This window comes from Lepus europaeus, chromosome 10, assembly GCF_033115175.1.
Source record: "Lepus europaeus isolate LE1 chromosome 10, mLepTim1.pri, whole genome shotgun sequence".
Taxonomy (NCBI): domain Eukaryota; kingdom Metazoa; phylum Chordata; class Mammalia; order Lagomorpha; family Leporidae; genus Lepus; species Lepus europaeus.
The window spans coordinates 40,156,216-40,180,546 of record NC_084836.1 but is presented as its reverse complement, the minus strand read 5'-3'; the positions used below and the strand labels follow the sequence as shown (position 1 = coordinate 40,180,546).

General features: G+C 37.1%; 1 protein-coding gene across 1 annotated transcript in view; it reads left to right on the top strand.

The window, feature by feature from the left end:
• Positions 1–24,331, top strand: part of PTPRQ (protein tyrosine phosphatase receptor type Q) — a 217,095-nt gene that overhangs the window by 85,150 nt on the left and 107,614 nt on the right. Inside the window, exons 24-25 of the mRNA XM_062202056.1 lie at positions 1,310–1,451; positions 2,796–3,065. Coding sequence (XP_062058040.1) covers positions 1,310–1,451; positions 2,796–3,065 — 412 coding nt within the window. The remainder of the gene's footprint in view (positions 1–1,309; positions 1,452–2,795; positions 3,066–24,331) is intronic.

Genomic DNA, 24,331 nt, shown 5'->3' with positions numbered 1-24,331 from the left:
GTTGTTTTTAAGTCTAGGTCATCTAACAGTACTCTGTGTAGACAAAGAACATGGGAGAATGAGAGGTATAGGGTAATAGAGAAAGTCCTTCAGATAGGTCAGTGAGTCCCAAGAGATGATTTTACAACATTACTCTTAGTATAAACAGGAGATTGTCCTCTCTTGTTCTAAGGATTGTTGCTTAATCCTACTGCTCTAACAGCACAATGATCCTTGAATGAAATTCAATTGAAAATTTCAAACATCATGGCAAGTTTTTCTATGAGAAAAGCATACTCTTTCTTGGGCATTTACAATCATTTGTTCATTTTCTTAAAAGATTATGTCAAATTAGAAAGTTAGGAGTTGTCTGGGAAAGTTTGCAATTTAAGCTTCAAAGAAACAGAATTGTTATTTTCTTTATTGATGTAATCCTAAGGCCTAGCATACAGAATTGATTTATAGAGAAATATTAGTGCATGTTTAAAAGGTACTTGGATGAGTTCAAGAAAAATCAAGGATCACTGAGCAGACACTAGTTGGATTTAAATTGAGATCTTTAATTTAATCTTTTTATTAATATGAAGAGAACAGATTGCTTGTATTTCAGACACAATTCCATACTCCCCTCTCTAGCTCATCTCTCTCTCAATACCCCTTCCTTCTTTCCTTTCTTTTTTTTCCTGTAACTTTAATACTAACCTATTTTCAGTTCACTTTATAATCACCAATTTAATGCCATTGTGTTCAACAAGTAAAAAGTAGAAAGACCACTGTTCCACAGGACTATGTACAAGGACTATAAACCCTGATAAAATCATGAGATGTTAGTTTCATTGCTAGACATTGCTTTTTGTATTCTATATGAACTACCACATATCTGAGAACACATGATACTTGGTTTTTGGAGACTGGTTTACTTCACTAATGATAATGGCCTCCACTTGCATCTGATTGATTGCAGAAGATGAGATTTTATCCATTTTTATGGCTGAGTAATAGTTTATCATGAATATAGGAAAGTAATGAGAGTATAATTTCATGTAAAAATCAGAGACAACATATAGAGCATTCTACATTTTTTTAAATGGCAATATTGATATTCTTCAGAAAAAAGGAGGTTCGGTTCATCCTTGTATCAAGCTAATCCTACCATTTGGCACAAAGTAAATATTCGTACTTGCTTTATTTTAATTAAAGATATCCATACTTACTAAATGATAGACTACATGTGAAAAGCATACCTTCAGTATATTTACATCATTATTCCAGTAACAAGCAAAGTTTTCATGGTGCATCTTAGCTAAGCATTTTTGTTTCTGCTTTTCAGAATATTTCAGGTTTACAAACAGAAGCCAAACTCGTTGGACTGGAACCAGTGAGCACCTACTCCATCAGCGTTGCTGCATTTACCAAAGTCGGAAATGCCAATCTGTTTAGTAACGTAGTGAAATTCACCACCCAAGAATCAGGTGAGGCCCAGTTTTTGAGACTAAAATGTTTCATTTTATATTCAATATTTTGCTTTCACTCTCTCGGTTGATATGTTTAAGTATTGTTGTGTTTCACTCAGTAAGAAGTTGAATGCTAGTGCATTAAAGTTAGGCTGGCTACTGTTTTGTGAAATCATATATATTCATTTGTATTGATACAATGATAGATATCAATTGATACATATCATTTTCCCTTTGGAACTGAGAATGTTGAAATGAAAGATTAGTTTGGAAACCAAACATTTATGAAATCTACCTAATTCTTAAAACTGAGACAGCTGGGGAAAAATTAAATGGTATTTAACTGGTAGACCGTGTCATCAAAACAGAAATAATCTTTAATTTTCAATGGCACATATTTCATAAATAACTCCATTAGTACTGACACCTTATCTTAGAGAGGAAGAAGGGTTTGTAAGAGATGAATTTAGATGCAAGTAGAAAATTGTAGGTAAGTCAGATTGAGTATTCTTCGAATCCCTAGTTTTACATAATGGCAGCAAGTTATTTTCTTTGACTGTTTTGGTTTGTTATCTAAAAATTGACTGTATGCTAATTTTCCTTCCATCACTCTGTTTTTGTTATAATGAGAAAACTTACTCTATTAACACTAATGTTAGGGGATACTTCCATAGTAAGTAACCAGTCTCTCCAGGAAAGTCGATTTAGTGAGCTGGGATATTGCTCTTAAACCATGTTTACCAAATATAGTGGACCTCTGAGAAACTGGGTTGTTCTCCAGTAAATTCAGAAGAGTTGTAGAAGAAAAACTGTGACTCCATCAGTCTCCTCTCCAGTGACTTCCACGAAGGTATAGAGGAGGAGTTCTTTATGATTCTGCGATAGAAATGACATCACTGTCCAGGCAGGAGGCGTAACTTGGTCATGGATTTCCTAATACTGCTAAGCCCAGATGTGCCACATGAGGAAGATACCTATACTTTTTCATCACAAAGTTCAATAATAGAGGATTGGCAAGGTTATTCGCTTCTGGTTAGAACAGGCATCAAGCACTCTCTGGGCTTGAGGATACACGGTTGTTCCCAAATACTTGAGGATATGATTGGTGCTGGGACCTAAGAAAATATTCAGGGATTAGTTCAATTACTTTAAGAATTAAGGAGATAGTATAGCAAGTGAGCCAACAGTCATTTGATTCACCCTATGCTAAGACTATTTTGCATACACATCAAAAGTTGATATATTAAATTCTTATTATGTCTGTATTCCTAAAAATGATTTAATCCTGCAATGATATAAGTAAGTGGCTTCTCTACTACATGGGTATAAATCTCAACTTTGGTCATTTATTTATCTCTCAAGTTCCAGATATTGTACGGAATATACAGTGTATGGCAACTAGCTGGCAGTCGGTTTCAGTGAAGTGGGATCCACCCAAAAAGGCCAATGGAATAATTACACATTATCTGATAACAGCTGAACAGAATTCCACAAAAGTCTCTGCTCGCGATCACATGTATACTTTCTTAAGACTTCTTGCCAATACTTCCTATGTCTTCAAAGTAAGAGCTTCAACTTCAGCTGGTGAAGGGGATGAAAGCACCTGCAATGTCAGTACACTACCAGAAGCAGGTAACTACTGTGAAACACGTAACTACTATTCGTGGACAACATCATGCTTTTGCCGATGTCACTTGTAATCTTTATAGCACATTTATCTAAGATGTAATAGGCATGTTACATATGCTTGCTTTTCCAACCCACATCATACCTGAGAACCTACTGTGTAATACATTGGCCCTACTGCACAACCTTGGGATATTAAAAGGAGGGGAAAGAGAGAGAGAGAGTCTGCTTTACTCTGTTTCAAACAACATTAAAATCTCTGACTTATGCGATTATACTTTAACATAATTCAAAAGATGGGAGGCATGAGTATATGAACGTATGTGTATTCTGGGATTCTGGAGACTTCCCTGAACTCTGTGGCTACTCTGGCTGTAGGATCAGTGTTGTCTTCACCTACTTCCTTCTCTATATACTAGCATTTGTCTGTTATGTTATTCGAATAAAATTATCCAAATCATTATGCTCTAGTCTAAAAGAGAAAACTCATGCTTTCCCTAAAAGGGCTCCATCCTTTGTCGACATCTCTTTCATCCTACTTTCCCTGGCAGTCTACCTGCATGTGTAGACTAAACCTTTGTTTCCTGATAAGTCACTTCCCTGGATGTCCACTCTCATGAGGACTATGGTTATTGGAACTTTTTTTTTAACCTGTGGTACATCCAGATCCTCTGTCTTGAAAATACCTTCCAACCTTCTCCCTCGTTTGAGCATCTCATTTTTGCACTTGTTTCTCAGATCAGGAGCTTGAAGACTGGTCTGTGGCATCTCTGATGGCAGCATGCAGTTCACACTTTCCTGCTTAGTGCCCAGTGCACTGTTCCTTCTGACTGCGGTGTTTTCCCACTCCAGGCACAGCTGCTCTTCAGCAACACCATTCTGAAAGCTCAAAGCATGTCATCCTCCAGGAAGAATCCTAGCACAGGGAAGATTCCACTGTTTGTTTTCTCTAAAATGCTGGCTGCTGAATATTGCTTGCAAAAAAAGGTTCTATTTTGTTCAGCTATAAGTTTATCTTTCACAACTGTGCTGAATGCTCCATAATGTTTTATTCATTATTTGTTTATACTCTACCATTTTTCTTTTTTCCTTTACTTAGGAATAAATTCATTTATTTTTTAAAACAATTTTTAAAACATTCTATTTTTTAAAAATTTATTTAAGGTATACAAATTTCCTGTATTTCACATAGACAGATTTAGGGACAGAGTGATACTTCCTACCCTACCCTTCCTGCCACCCACATTCCCACCCATCCTCCTCCTTCCTCTTCCATTCTCTCTTAATTATAACAATGATCTGATATCAATTTACTTTATACTCATAAAATTAATGCTACATTAAGTAAAGAGTTCAACAAATAGTAAGAAGAAAAAACACTTTCTCAACAGTAGAGACAAGGGCTATAAACAATCATTGAAACCCAAAATGTCAATTTCACTCCTATACATTACATTTTTGGTACTCGCTTAGTCACCACAGATCAAGTAACACATACGGTATTTGTCTTTCATGAACTAGCTTATTTCACGAAGTGTAATGGTTTCCATTTACATCCATTTTGTTGCAAAAGACAGGCTGTCATTATTTTTTATGGCTGAGTAGTATTCTATAGTTTATATGTGCCATAACTTCTTTATCCAGTCATCAACTGATGGATATCTAGAGTGATTTCCTATCTTAGCTATTGTGAATTGAACTGCAATAAACATAGTGGAACAGATGTGCCCATCTCATTACCCTTGGGTAGATACCCAGCAGTGGGATGGCTGGGAAATACCTGTTTTCAGCTTTCTGAGGTACCTTATCCTGTCTTCCACAAAGGCTGTCTATTTCCATGCCTTTTCGCCAGTGTTTATAGTCTGTTGATGTCTGTAGGAGGGCCATTCTAACTGGGGTGAGGAGAAACCTCATTGTAGTTTCTATTTGCATTTCCCTGATGGCTAGTGATCCTGAGCATGTTTTTATGTGTCTGTTGGCCATTTGAATTTTCTCTGTTGAAAAATGTCTGTTCAAGTCCCTTGTCCACTTGTTCACTGGATTGTTTATTTTGTTGTTGTTGAGTTTCTTGAGCTCTTTATAGATGCTGTATATTAATCCTTTTTCAGTTGCATGGTTTGCAAATATTTTCTCCCATTCTGTCGGCTATGCTATCAATTTTCACAGCAAAATTATTTTAATTAAGATTAACTCATAAAAACATAAGTATTAATTGCTGCTTCGAAATGTTTAGCTATCTTTTTGTGTTTAAAACTAAGTTTTGGAAGTTAGGCATTTGTCCTAATGGGTATGATACCTGCAATCCGCACTGGAGTGCCTTGCCTAATTCCTTGCTCTCTACTCCAGCTGTCTGCTATTGAAGATTCTGGGAGACTGCAGTGATAAATCAAGTAATTAGGTTTCTGCTACCAGCTTGGGAGACCTCGATTAATTACCCAGCTTCCAGGCTCAGCTTCCCTGTCCTCTTTTTTTGCAGGCATTTGAGGGAGTGAACCAGTGGATGAATAGGAACTCCCTACCTGTCTGTCTTTCTCTCTCTTTCTTTGTGTGTTTGTCTGTCTCTACCTATTAAATAAAATAAATTTGTCTGTTAAATAAATATTTAAAAATAAATTTTAGGTCTAATATATAATTATATTTATGATTAAAATATTAGATAAATAATTTGTCTTTTATACGGGTTCACATGAATTGTTTGTTGATTAAAAGTTAGTAACAACTGGGAATTCATTGTTCAGGATAGAAATATTTATAGCTGTTATAAACTTCTAATTTATGGTAGTCTATATTAGTCACAGTGTATAGCTAGCTCTGAGTTACTGACTCATTTATTTTTGATACTGCTGGTATCTGACCTTAACATTCCTTTCAGGAATTATTGGGTTTTTTTTTTTTTTTTCAGTGTAAATTTGCTTGTATCACGAGGAGCTAAACATACATCATGATGATTGAATTTATGAGATTAGTGTTTGGTGTCTAAATTGGTTCTGCTGTCAAAAACACATTGGGATAGGACAGCAGAGAAGAAAGTTCCCAAACATTAATTTTAGTAACATTTGAGCCCAAAATATATCATAAATACCAACAAAAATAATGAAGCAAATCCATATGCATGTAAGAGTTACATTCATGCAAATATTTATATTCTTATCAAATCGAACATACTCTTCTTGTAGAAGATAATTTTATAATTTGGGTTTATTCAAAACTTTTCTGTGTTCCATAATTTTGAATCAGGAGGAAAAATGAGCTATGTGCTTCAGCTATTGAGGGAAAGTAAAACGTATGGTGGTGGTTTTAGGAATGTTCTTCTCAGCACCGATTTCTTTATTAGCTCTCTGTTCAATGGGAGGTATCAGGCATATGCAGGAAGCGACTGGAAATCCACTGAGATTGCAACTATAGTCATGGTACCACCGTATTAGAACCTGGGAATCTACTCACTTTCCCTGATTTTAACTATTCTCTTTCCTTTACTATCCCTGGGCTGAGTAATAGCATACATGTGAACTCTCAGTATTGTTCTGCAAAGCTTTGACCTCTTCCTAAACATATTTAAGAAAGGTATTTGTCACATACTTTGAGATCCCTATTGTGTAGATCACCCCAGGCAGTATAGGGATTAGTTGGCAAGCTATGATTATGACTAACTCTGATCTCCAATTACTGACTCATTTTTAAAAGAAAATCCTTATAAAATTTAGAAGAATTCAAAGCACTTTCATATCCTACTTAGTAAGTTGAATGTGAGTGGTTGAAAATGTTTTTCATTATTTCAAAATATCAAACTAAGTCACAAATTCACTTTACCTTTGTTTGCATCCCACTTACATTGCTCTCCTGACTCATTCTCTGAATTGAGGAGCAGTCATAAAGCTGGGAAACTATATGATAACATTTGTTCTTAAGCAAATAAATTACCTTGTTAACAGCATAAAAGACATTTACCTGTAATATACCTGCAATAAGTAGCTATTAGTATTGCTACTGATTGAAATTCAAATATTTTACAAAATAGCTTTCATGCAGATCTCATTAAGTAGAATAATCTTCTTCAGCATGGAAATAAATATCATTTCATACTTCTCATTTTGCTGTGAACAGTTGACCAATGTTTATTCATTTATTGTATGCTACGTACTCCCAAGTCTGAGTGGCAGATGGCATTGACATTCTCTATCTTGCTCATACAAATAACTACTGTTCTCATCAAGGCATTTCTATTGCATATAAAACAATTAAATATCACGCTATATAATACGTTCAACTCTATGGCTTGAAGAGTGAGTCAAAAAGGAATTCAGCAGAAATATCTTTTAAGTCTTTACTGAATTAGAAGAATGTCAATTGCATGTTACTTATTGGTAGCTTTAGAAATGCTTTATAAGAGAGGCTTAATTCTAGTAACTAATTGGAAACATGAGATGATACTTATCTAACCTTGAATTTCATGGGCAGGTACACTGCCATGTACTTAGATTGATATAAATCAATAAAATATTCAAGGTCTATACACATTCTATCTTGTTCCTCAGTATTTTATGAGAAACTATCATTTCTAAATAACAAAAGAAGTTCTTTCTACTTGAAGTATCTTAGATAGTGGAGTTAAGGAAATCAGAAGATTACTGATGGCCTAAAGCATTCATGGTAAGGTACCCTGTGGTGCCAATATTATTCATAGAACTAGTGAGCTTAAAAGACATAGAAAAGTTAATAGATGTTCAAATACAAAGTGAGAGAGAAGGGAAAGTGGTATAAATGGTTGGGCTGGGATGGAAGCCTGACTGGAATAGAAGATATTTCACTGGGAAGAATGTAGAAAACTCCATAGACTCCATTCTGTTCTTAATTTTCCATGAATGTCACAAAAGTTTGAATATGGTATAATGGAAAATTAGACACTGCTAAATTCAGAGTAGGAAACAGCACGAGTAATTTTTTCTTAGAGATTGTTATACTCTGGTTTCTCTTCAGATCGTATAAATCTTTCCCCTTAAATAGGGATTGTTTTGGGCCATTTTTGTAAATACTGAAGTAATTTCCTTTGATGTGGCATGATTTGTTCATTTCATATATTTACCGAAGCTCTCAAACCACAAAGAATAAACTCCACACACAAATCAGTGTCCCAATAAGGCCTTTTTTAACCCAGAATTTTTTTCCCATTTTTTTGTCACCCCATTCACCCTCTTGAGACTGATGCTCAGATGCCGTCTCTTCAAGTAGGATTTCTGACTTGATTTTGAGCTTCTTCCCAGGTAGAATTTTCTGTCTCCCTTTCCTACTTTACTTTATCTATTGTGTATATCATGGGTACAACTGTTTGTGGATCTGTCCTCATATTGCATAATGAATAAGGACAGAGATTTTTCTTTTCACATCTATTTCAAGTACCCAGAAATGCATTTGGCATACAATGATTTTTTTAAAAAAATACGTTATAAGGAGAGCCTCCAAGGTGGTGGAGTAGAGAGGGAGCTTACTGGTCTAGTCTAGGAGAAGATAGTTTTAAAAAAGTGGGAAAAGTGCAATCTCAGGAAGAGCTAGGGAGAAAATGGCAGAGGAAACTCTACACAAATTAGAGGGACATGGTGGACCTATGTGGAGGTTGTGGATGCCCACAATTCAGGACCCTAGCATCCAAGAGCCTCGGCATCAATGTTGAAGAGTGAGGTGAGACCAGACTGAAGCAGGCCAAGCCACTGGCGATATAGCTTCAGGAAGAGCCTAGAGGGAACCCAGCTTGGAGCCCTGTGGGGGATAGTTTACCTGCCAAAATAGAGGAGGAGGGGCCAGTGCCGTGACTCATTTGGTTAATCCTCCGCCCGCGGCGCCGACATCCCATATTGGTGCTGGGTTCTAGTCCCGGCTGCTCTTCCGATTCAGCTTTCTGCTGTGGCCTGGGAAAGCAGTAGAAAATGGCCCTTGGGCACCCACGTGGGAAACGAGGAAGAAGCAACTGGCTCCTGGCTTCGGATCAGCGCAGCACCAGCCATGGCAGCCATTTGGGGGGTGAACCAACAGAAGGAAGACCTTTCTCTCTGTCTCTCACTGTCTAACTATCTGTCAAAAAATAAAAAATAAAAATAAATAAAGGAGGAAAGAAAAAAAAAGGAAGGATACGTTTCTCTCTCCCCAGTCACCTGATGGCGGCATCCTGTAAGAAGCCAATAGAATGGGCGTCACTTTGGACATACATAACAGCTGTGCCAGCTCTTGTCCATGCCTAGCAACCAGCAGAGTGGAGACTCCTGACTCTTGTGGAAAGAACAAACAGGGGAGTGGGACCTCGTGACTGTGGGAGGCTTGTGTGCCAGGACTCTGGGAGGGGTGAACTAAGGCTATGTTGGAGGACTCACAGTGTGACTGGGACTTTGGGCAGTCACTGTAGAAATCTCCACATGCTCAGGAATTCATGGTTACTTGGTGAGGGACATTGCTGGGACATCTGAGCTTATACTGAGGACTGCACAGATCGTTTGCATGGTCCTTGAGGTGGAGTGGACGAATGTTATACCCACTAGTGACTAGCATTCAGGCACTGGTCTCCTTTGTGGAGAGGAGCTCAGCTGAGTAAAATAAATTCCCATATGGTTAAAAAAAAAAAAGAAGAAGAAGAAAGAGATTTACTGCACCAAACCTGAGTGTGGCACCTTAGACACCCCCTCCAGTCTGGAGAACTGAACAGAGCTCCCTGGCCACAGCCACAATAGACTGATAGATACACACTGAAACCAGACACTCCACTGATCTACAGAGGCATAGTGCAAAGATAAAAACCACCACAGCAAAAAACTAAGAAGAAACAAAAGAGTATCTCCAAATTGCCAAATAACACACCAATTCAAGAAAGTAGAATAAGGAAGACAGCATGATGCCCCCAAAAGAACACAATACTTCAATACTAGATGGTAGAGATGATGAAAATTCCAGAAATGGAATTCAAAAAATTGATCATAATTACCAATAATCAGAAACAAATGCATGAGCTACCTAAATGTGTACATGACATGAAAGAATGTATCCCATGAAATTGAGATCTTAAAGGGAAATCTAAATGAAATGCAGAATTCAATAGAATAAATAAAGAATCCAGTGGAAAGCCTTAACAACAGAATTGGTGAAGCAGAAGAAAGAATATCCAACTTAGAAGACAAAGCATAGGAAATTATAAAATAAAACCAAAAACAAAAAGAGGAAATTAGAAAAATAAAAAACACTGTTAAGAATATACAGAATACCATCAAATGACCCAACATATGATGTTGAGGTTGATTCATTTTGCAAGTAACAGCGTGATGGGGGCAAGAGGTGTAGAGTCACAACACAGACCCCAGGAGCTGGGTGAGAGCAGGCCTGAGGCAAGCAGCCTGCAGACTCGTTTATTTCAGTTGCTACAGCAGCTTATATAGCCAAGGCAGCCAATCTGGTCAAGGGGCGGTCTATGCCCTAACCAATCACACCCTGTTGCCAGGCAGTTTCCAAAGCCATCCAATCACAGCCTGTTGCCAGGCAGTTTCTGTTGCTAGTGGCCATCTTGGCATGGCCTTCTCATTCCACCACAATATGGGTTTCACAAAGCAAAAGTTTTTAGTTTTGATAAAGCCAAATCATTTTTTTATGGAATGTGATTGTGGTATCAAGTTTGTCAAACCATAAATAATGAAGATTTATCCTTTGTGTTTTATCTAAACGTTGGTAGTTTTACCATTTTTGTTTACATAAAGGTTAATATATTGTCTGTCAGTATCCAATTGCTTCAGCAGCATTTATTGAAAGACTTTCTCTTCATTGAATTGCTTTTTGCTTCCTGAACTTAAGTTTTACTTTTAAAGATACATTTCATTTGCATCTTTGCTTGTTATTACTACATAATGAAAATATGTTTAAAAATGATGCAAGCTTTGGTTAGATTTAAGTTAAAGATATTCTTTGCTAAGGAATCTTCAGATGTAAGTATTCCAGGCTTTCTCTAAGCCATCTGATCAAAACAAATGTACTTTTATTTCTTTACTTTGAAAGGTATTGGCATCTATTTGAATTAAACCCAGAAGTGTTCAAATATAAGCACAAGTTGCATTTGTTTGAATGTACACTTATTTATTTGAGAATTAGGGAGAGAGGGAGGAAGGGAAGGAAAGAGAGTAAGAAGAAGAGAGAGAGAGTGAATGATTTTGTGTGAATGAGATGAGAAAGAATTTTAAGACTTAGGGTCAAGGTATTTCTCTAACACTATTAGGCAGAGCCTTTGGGTCAAATGGCCTGTCTCCAGTTGCTTTAATTCTTAATTAGTCATTTGTAGACCTAGGACTTCAAACCTGTTGTCCAACCTAAATTTTGATTCATGTTCTGTACCTGAAAATAGTCCCCGTGCTTTATAATAAAGATGTTCATAAAGCATCCACTGTTATATGGCTGTGAACTCTTCATGAATTTCTGTAGACCAAGAAAACATATTGAACATTAATTGCTTAGAAATTCAAAGCCATTATCCCTGAGATGAAGCATTTTTGTGTTAATACAAATTACAATTTAAAACGGGTGAAAATATAGGCACACCCCTACACATATACTTCTTACAGAACTGTCCTTGGTGAAACGCCCCACCTGTTGGGAGTCATGGAAGGTATTTTTTGCTAGACTATTGCTCTAGGTATCTTTGGAAAACCTATCGTCATAGATTAAGGCTGTTTATTGAATAAGATCAAAGAAAAATATGCTGTGTCACCCAGAAAATGTCAAGGTGAACCTGCAGACTTGGTTAAGTGTTTTCAATATTTGAAGTTGGAACTGAAATGTGATATCAAATCAGTTGGAAAAAGTGCACTGTATTTATTTCTTGAGGGTAAAGCTGGTACCCACATGTGCAAAAGCGCTTCAGGACACAAAGCTGATTGGTCTTGTCCCATGTGACTGCATGATCTGTTTGAAATTCAGAAAGCGTTCAGATTGTTCTGTTTGATATTAAACATTTTCTCAGTATTGTCAAATTTCATCTTCATAGTTTTTTAACAGATATATATTATCATAGTTTGTTAGAGGGAAGAGGTAGACTTATCTTACTTCACCCAGGAGAGACCTGGAATTTTATTTTATTATTAATATAAAGAAAACAAATTTTATGAGTTCCATAGGTATAGTTCCAAGAATACAACCACACTTCCCTCACTCTCTTGTTCCCTCTTCCCCCTCCCTCCCTTTTCTTCATCAGTCCTTGCAAAAACATAATTTTAATCCATTCTATATTCATAGGCTTAATCCATCACCAATCATAATATTCAACAAGTAAGAAGTAGGAAGATCACAGTACCACAGGAATATAAAAAAGGGCTAAAAACAATAAACATATTCCAAAATGACCACTTTATTCCTATATATTTTTTGCATTCTATATGAATTGCCACATATCAGAGAAAACATGATATTTGTCTTTTCAAGACTGGCTTATTACACTGACTATAACATTTTCCAATTGTATCTTTTTTTTTTTTTTGTAAAATACAGGATTTCATTCTTTTAAATGGCTGAGTAGTATTCCATATTGCATATATAACACTTTTTTTTATCCAGTCATTAGTTAATGGACATCTGGGGTGATTCCATATGTTAGCTATTGTGAATTGGGCTGCAATAAACATGGGGGTACAAAAACTCTTTCATATGCTGATTTCATTTCCTGTGGGTAAATTACCAGGGTTGGATGTTTGGGTAATACTGTATACCTATTTTCAGCTTTCTGAGGAATTGCCATACTATCTTCCATACTGGTCATATTAGTTCACATTCCTACCAACAGTGGATTAGGGTACCTTTTCCTCATGTCCTCAACCAGCATTTATTTATTTATTTTATTTTTGGATAGTAGTCATTTTAACTGGGTAAGGTGATATTTCATTGTGGCTTTTTACTTTAATTTGCCTGATGGTTAGTGATCCTGAGCATTTTTTCATATGCCTGTTAGCCATTTGCATTTCATCCTTTGAAAATTGCTTGTTCATGTCTTTTGTCAGTTTCTTAACTGGATCGTTTGTTTTGTTGTTTTGAGTTTCTTGAGTGTTTCATAGATCTGAGATATTAATCCTTTATCAGTTGCATCGTTTGTAAAGATTTTCTCCCATTCTGTGACCTGGAAATTTTGATTTTTCAAAGTACAAGCTTTCCTCTGATTAAGAATAATTCACAATTGTCTCTGTCTCTGACAATGACTATTTTCTTGTTTTCTTTTTTTAAGATTTATTTTATTTATTTGGAAGAGTTACAGATAGAGGTAGAGCTATATATAGAGAGAGGTCTTCCATCCATTGGTTCACTCCTCAAATGGCTGCAATGGCCAGAGCTGGGCTGATCAGAAGCCAGGAGCTGGGGGCTTCTTCCAGGTCTCCCAAGTAGGTGCAGGGGCCCAAGGACTTGAGCCATCTTCCTGTGCTTTCCCAGGCCATAGCAGAGAGCTAGATTGGAAGTGGAGCAGCCGGGACTTGAACTGGCACCCATATGGGATGCCGGTGCTGCAGACTAGGGCTTTAGCCCACTGCACCACAGTGTGGGGGCCCTCTTCTTGTTTTTATGCTGTAACAAATCTCCGGGAGGAAGGTGCAGCTCACTTCCAGTCAAGGTAGGCTTCTGAAGGGGAGATAGGTCTGTTTCTAAAAGAGAGGTAGTGGAGTTTGCTAGCTTGAGTCTATTCTCATTAGAAAGCCACTGATGCCATCTTGGGGAATTCCCCTTCAAAAGTGTTGCTCTCAAATACCATTAACATATGAATTTGGGGATTAAACCTCCAATATATGGACTTTAAGGGATATATTTAAATTGTAGAAATTACTGATTTCCATCTGCTGACATTTTATTAAGTGTGTTTGCATCTATTTTCATGAGGGATATTAGTATATAGTTCTTTTTTGCACTTTGTCTAGTTTGTATAAGAGTGATACCTACACTACAGATACCAAGGGATATAATATACATAAATTGTATGCCTTAGGTTAAATGGACTCATTCTTTAAAAAGCACAACTGCTAGAGCTCACTAGTATGAAACACATAATTTGAATAGTCCTCTAAGTTTTAAAGACATTAAATTTATAATGATTTTGATTTAATCCCTTTGGGCTGCTATAACAAAATACAGTAAAGCACCTGGCTTATAAACAGCAGATACTCATTTCTCATAGTTATGGAGACTGCGAAGTCCAAGATCAAAGTGCCAGCCAATTTGGTGAGAGCCTGTTTTTTTAAAACATTTATTTATTTATATTAAAGTTAAGAGTTAGAAGGAGAGAGAGAGAGAGCCTCCATCCACTGGTTCACTCCCCAGATGGCCATTACAGCTGGGACTGGGCCAGGCTGAAGCCAGGAACCAGGATCTAAAGCCATACTTCCAAATACTTCTGTCATCTCATAGGTTATTAGATTTCAGCATATGAACTGTGGGGGAGCACCAGCGTTCTGACTGTAGCAGTTTCTTTGGTGGTGCTCTGGTTAGGAAACAGAGGGTGCTTCTCTCTTCCTACCAGATTGGGGTAGATTCCTACCAGATTGCTCATTTGCCCTAGTTAATACCCAGGGAGAGAAATCCTCATGACTGCTCTGGGTGAGGGTCCTCAGGGGGCCTCTCAGTGACCTGGCTGGAGGAGAAAGGCTGCCTGTCTACCACTCCCGACGTATTCTGCACTGACATCATGCTGGAGGCACTTTTGTTCTGCTAGCAAGACCGAAGTCTTGGCTATTGTGCCTGCTCCGACATCACTCTGTCAAGTATGCTGGGGGAGGTGGGTGCTCGTTGCTGCTTAGTGCGGGAAGAAAAGGCCTCCAAATCAACATCTGTTGGCATAAAAGAAGTAGTAGGACCACAGGTCCTTCCCCCACCCCAACTGTAGTTTTTGGGTAGAATATAGCAGTTATTTTCAGAAATTTTCTGCATTGCTGAGCTGCACAGTTTGTTGTTGTTATTTTTTTCCTAGCTAGGTAGAGCAGGTGTTTCTCTTTTTGTATGTTTATTTATTTATTTGGCAGAGACACAGAGAGAAAGAGAGAGAGAGGCAGAGAACTCCCTTTTGCAGGTCTACTCCTTAAGTGCCCACAGTGGCCAGGATTGGGCCAGCTCAAAGATGAGAGCCAGAAACTCAATCCAGGTCTTCCACGTGGCTAGTAGAGAGTCAATTACTTGAGCTAACACCAGGGAACAGGATATGCATTGGCAGGAATGCAGAATCAGGATTCTAGAATCGAGTATTGAACCCAGAAATTCCTATTTGGGATATAGGTGACCCAACCAATTTCTTAACTGCTGGGCCAAATGCCTACCCCATGAGAAAAAAAGGGTTTTTACTGTGGCCTTTTTTTTTTTTTTTTTTTGTCTGCTGTTTGGCATTTCCACATTGCTGATTTCTGAAGCAAAAAAAAGGTCTTCCTTCTTTCCTTCAACTTTCAATTTTTGCTTATTTTATATGAGGGTACTACAAAAAGCTCATGGTGAATACGTACTCTGAAAAAATATTCAGAGATCTTTTGTTCAGAATTTTTAATTGTGAGAGAAATAGGGAGGAGTAGGGAAAGGGAGAAGTAAATCTGATCTGTTCTCTGCCAAGCAGAAGTCCGTCTCTGGATGGATTTGCATTTTTAGCATCAAGCACAATACTCTATCCATATATTCAAGATAAAATCATTGAATACATATGAGGTACTGTGATTGGGACTATTGGGAAGACTATAATGAAGTAAATAGATTTCTTATGCTTTTACAATTTAGAGTTACAGAGTTTTAGGCCTTCATCAATCTCAGGAATAATCTCATTCAATCATATTATTTTGCTGACATGGGAAATGATGTAGAGATTATCTACTTAGTTTGCAATAACTAATTATTAGCAAAAGTATTATTAATTAGTATAAATCTTTACTATTATCATGTTTCTCCTGCCTTAGAAATTGATTGGAATTAGAGTTGTTTTCTTCAATTATTTCACATGTTATTTCTGACATATTTTCATTGACAAAAGTCACTAAGGAATGGAGAATTTCAGTTCCGTTTTAAGAATCTCTTCCTTAATGTATGCCCATGCATTTATGATGTAAGTTTATACAAAGTTTTGTCCAGTTATTATTTGAAAGTCAGAAAAACTAAATTGTAGTTAGCAATGTGGGCTTAGCTAATACAACTGGAAATATTTTGAGTTAACATAATAAGATCCATAAAATACTGAAGCCATTCTGGGAAATGTTTACTATCTAGACTCATATTAAAAAAAAAAAAAAAAAAAAACCTGGCTCAGTTCCAAAAGTGTAATGTTTGCTATTTTTTAAATTTTCTTAGGTATTGAATTGTAAATTTAAAAGTCCTCTTATACCTAGTTCCTTTTGTAAAAAATGAATTTGGGCTACTCTGTGTAGTTCTTCATGACCCCACTGATGCTCTAATACCTTTCATTAAGTGGACTTGAGGCAGCCGCACTTTGCTTCATGCAAGCTCCAGCCAAAGCCAGCTGTTCTTTGAGCAGCGCTTTTATTAACTTATTTGGGAACTGGGGCGTATCTTATTACCCTATTTTCCATTCCTGTCCTGTGCAGCTGTAGCCGATACTTTTCATAACAGCCTTTACTTATCAACCTCCTCCCCCATTTTTTTTTTGGTCTTGTTCTCTTTTGCTCCTCTTTAAGTAAATTTAACATGTTGTGTGCATGGAAAAACCTTTCTTTCTGAAAAGTATTAGGAATGTGTCTGTAATTGGTATGAAATTACAAAGTTCTTGGAAAAAGCTTATGAATGGTATGAATATTCTGCAATGTAACATAAATCAGTTTAATGAGAGGAACACCTCAAATAATATTACATTAATATAGACTTAATTTTAAATCAATGCAATGTAAATAAAAAGAAAGGGATTTGAACATATAGAAGGCCATGCAAATTTTTGTAAGCTTTAAATTGTTGTATTTTATACACAAGGGATGTTCAAAAAGTTTATGGAAAATGTATGTTATTAAAAACTATTCATGGCCGGTGGCTCAATAGGCTAATCCTCTGCCTTGCGGCGCCGGCACACCGGGTTCTAGTCCTTGTCGGGGTGCCAGATTCTGTCCCGGTTGCCCATCTTCCAGGCCAGCTCTCTGCTGTGGCATGGGAGTGCAGTGGAGGATGGTCCAAGTGCTCGGGCCCTGAACCCGCATGGGAGACCAGGGGAAGCACCTGGCTCCTGGCTTCGGATCAGTGCGGTGCGCCGGCTGCAGTGGCCATTAGGGGGTGAACCAACGGTAAAAGGAAGACCTTTCTCTCTGTCTCTCTCTCTCACTGTCTAACTCTGCCTGTAAAAAACAAACAAACAAACAAACAAACAAAAAAACCTATTCATGAATTTCAAGGTTTTTTTTTTGCCCAAAAAACCCTTAGATTTTAATTTCAATTTTCTCCAAATATTTAGAAATCCCCTCAAATTGCAAGCTCCATACAAAAATGCAAATTTTGAGTGGAAGCTATTTTCTAAAACATGTGTAAGTAGCAGCCACTATAATATTACACACTTTTGTGGTCTACACTGTGGTACAGTTGATTAAGCCACTACAACCTGTATTGGCACCAGTTTGGTTACCAGCTGCTCCACTTCCCATCCTGTTCCTTTTTAATATGCCTGGGAAAGCAGCAGAAGATGGCCCAAGTCCTTGGACCCCTGCATCCACGTAGGAGCCCTGGATGAAGCTCCTGGCTTCAGCCTGGCCCAGCCTCAGGCATTTCAGCCATTTGGGGAATGAACCAGCAGATCAAAAATTCTCTCTCTTTCCTTCTCTCTAACTCTCTTTCTCTCTGTCCTTTTCTCCTTGTGTCTGCTTTCAAGTAAATAACTTTTTAAAAATTTATACACTTTCAAAATTCCAGTAAACAAAATAAAAATGATATCTCTTAGCATGTTACACTGTAATTTGAATTTTCACTTCAAATATGAGTAAACCACAAATTAGTTCATGCCAGATACCTTATTAGTAAGAATTGTTAATATAAAATAATGTGTAATATCATGCAAGATAAAACGTAATATTATATATGGCTCAATGAAATCTATACTAGTTAAAGGATAGAATAAAAATTAGTAGCCCAATTTTCTAAAGTTGCTAACTAAATTTTAGATATGATTTTTTAAAAACCAGGTTCTATTTTGTATTTTTAAAGCACAACTATGTTAATGATATTTTTGGAATATAATCTAAATTTCTAAATTTTGCAAAATTCAAAACTGATTTTGTATTTGGGATATGTTTACAGAGAAATGGCTAATTCTGTAAGACATGGTCTTAAAAGCTGATAGGATGCTATCCTCAGACATACTATTGGGAATGAGTCTGCAGATTGAACAGGGACAAGCCATAGTTGAAAGTAGCCGTTGACATCCTTGGGCTAATCTCAAATTTCCTTCCCAGAATGGAGAAATGAAAAATACAGCAAAGCTCACAGTTTTATGTTAATAGTTATATTAACATAATAGTTTATGTTAATAATCTATATTTATAAAATATTCAGAAAGTACCAGGAGATGCACACACACTCAGCACACTTGTGACTTATTTGAATGTTACTACTATATTTTCCTGAGAAAGCTCTTCCCTTTTTATGTTGTTATATTTGCTACTTATGGAAAATGATACACAGTGAAATACACAGAACTTAAGTGCATCATTCAGTGAGTTTTGACAAATGCCAACATCCATGTAACCACCACCCAGAGATACAGAACATTCCTCCCGTAGTACATTTTCCTCTGTGCCCACTGCTCCAGGCCACCACTGTCCTGGCTTCATCAGCAGTGGTTAGTGTCAGTTCTCCTTAAACTATATGTGCTCTTTGATGTCTGGCGTACTTTTTTTCAACATCTTTGTGAAACCACAGTTTCAGTAATTGGTTCTTTTATTGTTGTGTCGTTTTCCATCACGTGAGCATATTGTATTTTGTGTGTCTATTTTCTCTTGATGGACATGGAAATTGTGTCAAACTGAGTGTTATGAATAAAACTACTTAGATGTCTTTGCAAAAAACTTTCTTTTGAAATTTCTGGGTCATAGGCTATTGGTGTTTAATGGTTTAAGATTGTGACAGCTTTGTAAAGTGAACATAGTTTATTACACACCCCCAAAGCAATGTTTGAGACTTATAAATTCTTGTTCTTATCAGACTTCGCTGTTAACAGTCTTTTTTTTTTTAAGATTTATTTATTTATTTGATAGAGTTACACAGAGAGAGATCTTCCCTCTGCTGGTTCACTCCCCAGATGATCGCAAAGGCCAGGGCTGAGCCAGGAGCATCATCTGGGTCTCCCACCCGGGTGGCAGGAGCCCAAACACTTGGGACTTCAGCTGCTGCTTTTCCTAGGCCATTAGCAGAGACCTGGGTTGGAAGTGGAGCAGCTGGGACAGCAGCATCACAGACAGTGATAGCTTTACCAACTATGCCACAATGCTGACCCCAATTACCAGTCTTTTTAATTTTAGCCATTATAGTGGTGTAAAAGAGTAGCCATCTTATTGTAAGTTTAATTTGCATGTCCTTACTGGTTAATGATGTTGAACACTGTCATGTGATTATTGGACACTCGTTGCAGGCAGTCCTTGCTTTCCATGGTAGTACAGGACCATAAAATGACCAAAAAAGCTGGATTTATGCAGAGCGATCAGAATAATCCACAGGGAAAATTATAACTATTTGACCTTCTATATTTTTGTTGCAACATTTAAACTCTTATTGTCCATAATAAATGTATAGGGAAATGAAAAACTTGAATTACTATTTAATAAGTATTCTGTAATTTAAAACATTGGAAGTATTTCAAGTCAGTGTTAAAAAAAAAAAAAAAACACCTTACCAGGAGTGATTGTTTTCTTTTTCTCCTTGTTTTGTCTACAGTAGAGAGTTGTTTTTTGTTTTTGTTTTTGTTTTTTTGACAGGCAGAGTTGGACAGTGAGAGAGAGAGAGAGAGAGAGAGAGAGAGGTCTTCTTTCCGTTGGTTCACCCCTAAATGGCCACTAGGGCGAGCACGCTTGTGTTGATCCGAAGCCAGGTACCAGGTGCTTCCTCCTGGTCTCCCATGGGGTGCACTTGGGCCATCCTCCACTGCACTCCCTGGCCACAGCAGAGAGCTGGCCTGGAAGAGGGGCAACCAGGACAGAATCCGGCGCCTCGACCGGGACTAGAACCCGGTGTGCCGGTGCCGCAGGCAGAGGATTAGCCTAGTGAGCCGAGACGCCTGCCCGAGAGGATGTCTTTTCTAAACCTTGCTGAATTGTTACACTCCTTCAAAAGTATGGGTCGGCCTCCTGCATTTTATCTTTTGCTCCTTCGGAGCTGTGAAAACTCTGACAGCATTCCCAAAAAGCGAGGTTTTTGATGGCATCACTTCCTTTGGGACACGGTCCGTCAAGCTCTTCATCACCTGCTCTTACTTGTGTCCCTCAGTTTGTCTCCAGTAAGTTGCCCTAGCTGCATACCTGAAGTTTCTTGAACAGCAGCGATGTCAGCTATTTGTTGTTAAATCCATTTATGTTTGCCTCAGTTTTACTTCCAGCACTATCATTCCTGCTGCTATGCTGCCATCTCTGTTGTATATCCATAATAATGTATAACTTTATGTGAAATGTGCAAATTTTACAGCAGTATGGTTTCATCTGTTTCTTCATATTTTGTATGGTGATTGTCATGCATTTGACAACTACATATAAGGGTATATCACAAAGTTTGTGGAAAACTAGAATTAAAAATGCTTATTTTGGGGGCTGGCACTGTGGCTCTGTGAATTAAAGCCATGGCCTACAGCATCGGCATCCCACAGAGGTGCCAGTTCGAGTCCTAACTGTTCAACTTCCAATCTCTGTTATCCTCTCTCTCTGTAACTCTGCCTTTCAGATAAATAAATAAATCTTTAGAAATGCTTATTTTGGTACAAAACATTCTTAAAATCTATGCATAGATTTTTCACCATATATATTTATCTTGAAATTTTTGGGGATCCCCCGTATGCATCGAATGGATTTCAAAAATATTTTATGTTAATGTACACTATAAATACCACAATTTGTTTTATCATTTTTACTTATATAGCTAGTAGATTATTGCATAAATTAAGAAAATTTCTTAAAATTTTGATATTGTTTACTTCTGTAGTCATCAGTTATATCCATTTCATTTCCCTATTTGCTGCAGGACTTTCTTTAGCATTTCTTGTAGTTTGGATACGCTGATATCAAATTATCTCAGATTTTACTTACAGTAAAAACAAATACTATATCATATTAATAATAACAAAAATAATAAATATTTATCTTTGAAGGGTATTTTCACTGCATATAAAACTGGGTTGTCGGTTTTTTCTTTGTTTATTTGATCATGTCATTCATTTTTATTCTGGCATCCATTATTTCTGATGCGATGTGGACTGCTATTTGTATCATTAGGCTTTGGATGTGAACTGTGGTCTTTTTTTTATATTCTTCAAAAATCTTTATCTTTTAAACAAATTTTTTTTTGACAGAGTTAGACAGTGAGAGAGAGAGACAGAGAGAAAGGTCTTCCTTCTATTGGTTCACCCCCCAAATGGCCGCTATGGCCCATACACTGTGCTGATCCGAAGCCAGGAGCCAGGTGCTTCTCCTGGTCTCCCATGCGGATGCAGGGCCCAAAGACTTGGGCCATCCTCCACTGCCTTCCTGGGCCACAGCAGAGAGCTGGACTGGAAGAGGAGCAACCGGGACAGAACTGGTGCCCCGACTGGGACCAGAACCCGGAGTATTGGTGCCACAGGTGGAAGATTAGCCTAGTGAGCCATCGTGCCAGCCCTTTTAAACAATTTGACAATGATATGGCTACTGTGGTTTTCATTGCATTTTCATCGCTGTGGATTCACTGATTCTTTTTTGTATTTGTAAATTAATATTTTCCAAGTTTTAAGAATTACATTTTCGGGGCCTGCACTGTGGTGCAGCAGGTAAAAGCCCTGGCCTGAAGCACTGGCATCCCATATGGGCGCCAGTTCGAGACCTGGCTGCTCCGCTTCTGATCCAGCTCTCTGCGATGGCCTGGGAAAGCTTAGAAGATGGCCCAAGTCCTTGGGTCCCTGCACCCACATGAGAGACCTGGAAGAAGCTCCTGGCTCTTGGCTTTGGATCCGCTCAGCTCCGGCCACTGCGGCCATCTGGGGAGTGAACTAGAGAATGCAAGACCTCTCTCACTGTCTCTACCTCTATCTGTAACTCTGTCTTTCAGATAAATAAAATAAATCTTAAAAAAAATTACATCTTCATTTTTCTGCCCCTTTATCATTATCTGAACCTTCTGGAACTCCAGTAACATACTTATTTAGGTTATCCTCTAAATGACTGAGCCTCTCTGTTTCTTTTTCTTTGTTCGTCTGGTTGGAGTTTTATTGATTTGTCATCAAATTCACTGGCTTTGCTATAGTATCCTATATTCTGGTGTTGTTATTTTTTAGTTAATTTTAATTTGAGTAAGTTTAAGTAATTTTTTAATCTGGTGCTAAGTGAATTTTTTTTCAGATATTGTGTTTTTAAATTTGACATTTTTCATTTGGTTCTGTTTTATTTCCCTTTCTGTACTGAAATTCATTATTTTCTAATTATGATTCACGTTTTTCTATTAATTCAAATAATATGTTTATATTAGTGTCTTTAAAGTAATTTTCTGTTAGTTTTCAGATAATGGTTTATCCTGTGATGTTTCTGCTGACCACTTTTCCCCTTGACTTTGAGTTACCTTTTCTATCTCTAGTAATTTTTCTAGCTGCCTAGTAGTTTTTAAACTTATGCTGAACATTGTTAGTGAGGTTTCACAGACACTCTGGAGAGTGTTGACTTTTGTTCTAACAAGCAATTAAATTATTGAATAAGTATTTTATAGATTTGTGATTTAATGCATTGCTTTGGTTTCACCCTTATTAATGGGGTGAACTTCTTAGTTCTAGGAAATAGGGCAAAGCGAAGGTATGGCCCTTCTGGGTTTTTGATATGAAGTGTGATCTGTTTACCAATCTCTGAGTTTGGTGGAATTTAAATCCAAAACTCTGTCTCCTTTGCATTGAGAGGTAGCTAACATTTTTTCTTTGGCTTTGAGCTAGTATTTTTTCTCTTGTGCTCCTTGTATTCTCAATAATACATATATAATTATGATGTTAGACAAGGATTTCAGGGTACCTTTGACCCAAAATTTGTGTATAACCTTCTGTGACTCTCTTCTTTTCGAACTACTGCTGCAACTCCATTCTCTGTTTTCTTTTCTGATAGCTCAAGCCAGTAGATTGTTTTGTTTTTTCTCTTCCCTTGAGATTCTACTTGTTATCTGCAGGAAGGTTAATTTGATACAAACTATAAGCATGTCAATGTCTTCCAAACTTATTATGTTCTGGGGTTGAAATATTTTAGTGTACATTTTCAGGTGCTTTTGAAAAACTGACTTTTCCAAAATATTAATTTGAGCTCCCTTGTGATTTTTTGCAAAAATTCTGGTGACACCAAGCATTCTTGTTTATTATAGCTCTGGTGAACATTTGGTGATGGCTACAAAGAAGGGTTTAAATTGATCATTAGATATTTTTATTGTTAAACATCTTTTGGGAACCAGGAATTTTCATTGCTGGATGCTTTGCTCAACATGTTCTCCAATATCAATTATCCTTTGAACTTTTCTCCTGTAATGAGTCTGTGTGTGTGTGTGTCTGTGTGTCTGTGTGTGTCTGTGTGTCTTTCTTTCTCCTCCATCTCATGAAATCCATAAAAAACCCAATACTTTATTCTTTATCATAGGTCTTTTTTAAAAATTTATATCCAAGATTTCTCTTTTATATTTTAATAAATAAAAGTTTCCTGTATAGCTATAGCTATAATCTTTGGAAGATAAAAATTGTTTTTAAGTAGGATCCACTTACAGTCAGCAAGGGTGACATTTTTCTTCTTAAAATCCATTTGGCCATCCCTTCATCCATGCATCTGTCTACCCATTCATTAATTTATTTCTTAAATAAATATTTATTAAGTATCAGCCTTTTTTACCTTTTCTGTTTCAGTGTCCATTAACTATTGACTTGATGAGAGATTCAGTTCTTCATCATTTGCTGTTCTGATGTTATAAATTACCCTCAACTACTTAATGACTCATGAATTTAACTGCCTGTCTGTAAAGCTATTTCTGAATTGGTTTTACCTGATCTCTTACGTGAACATAAACTTCTCCCAAGACAAATCTATTGATCCATGATAACAAGATATAATACTAACATGTTTAAT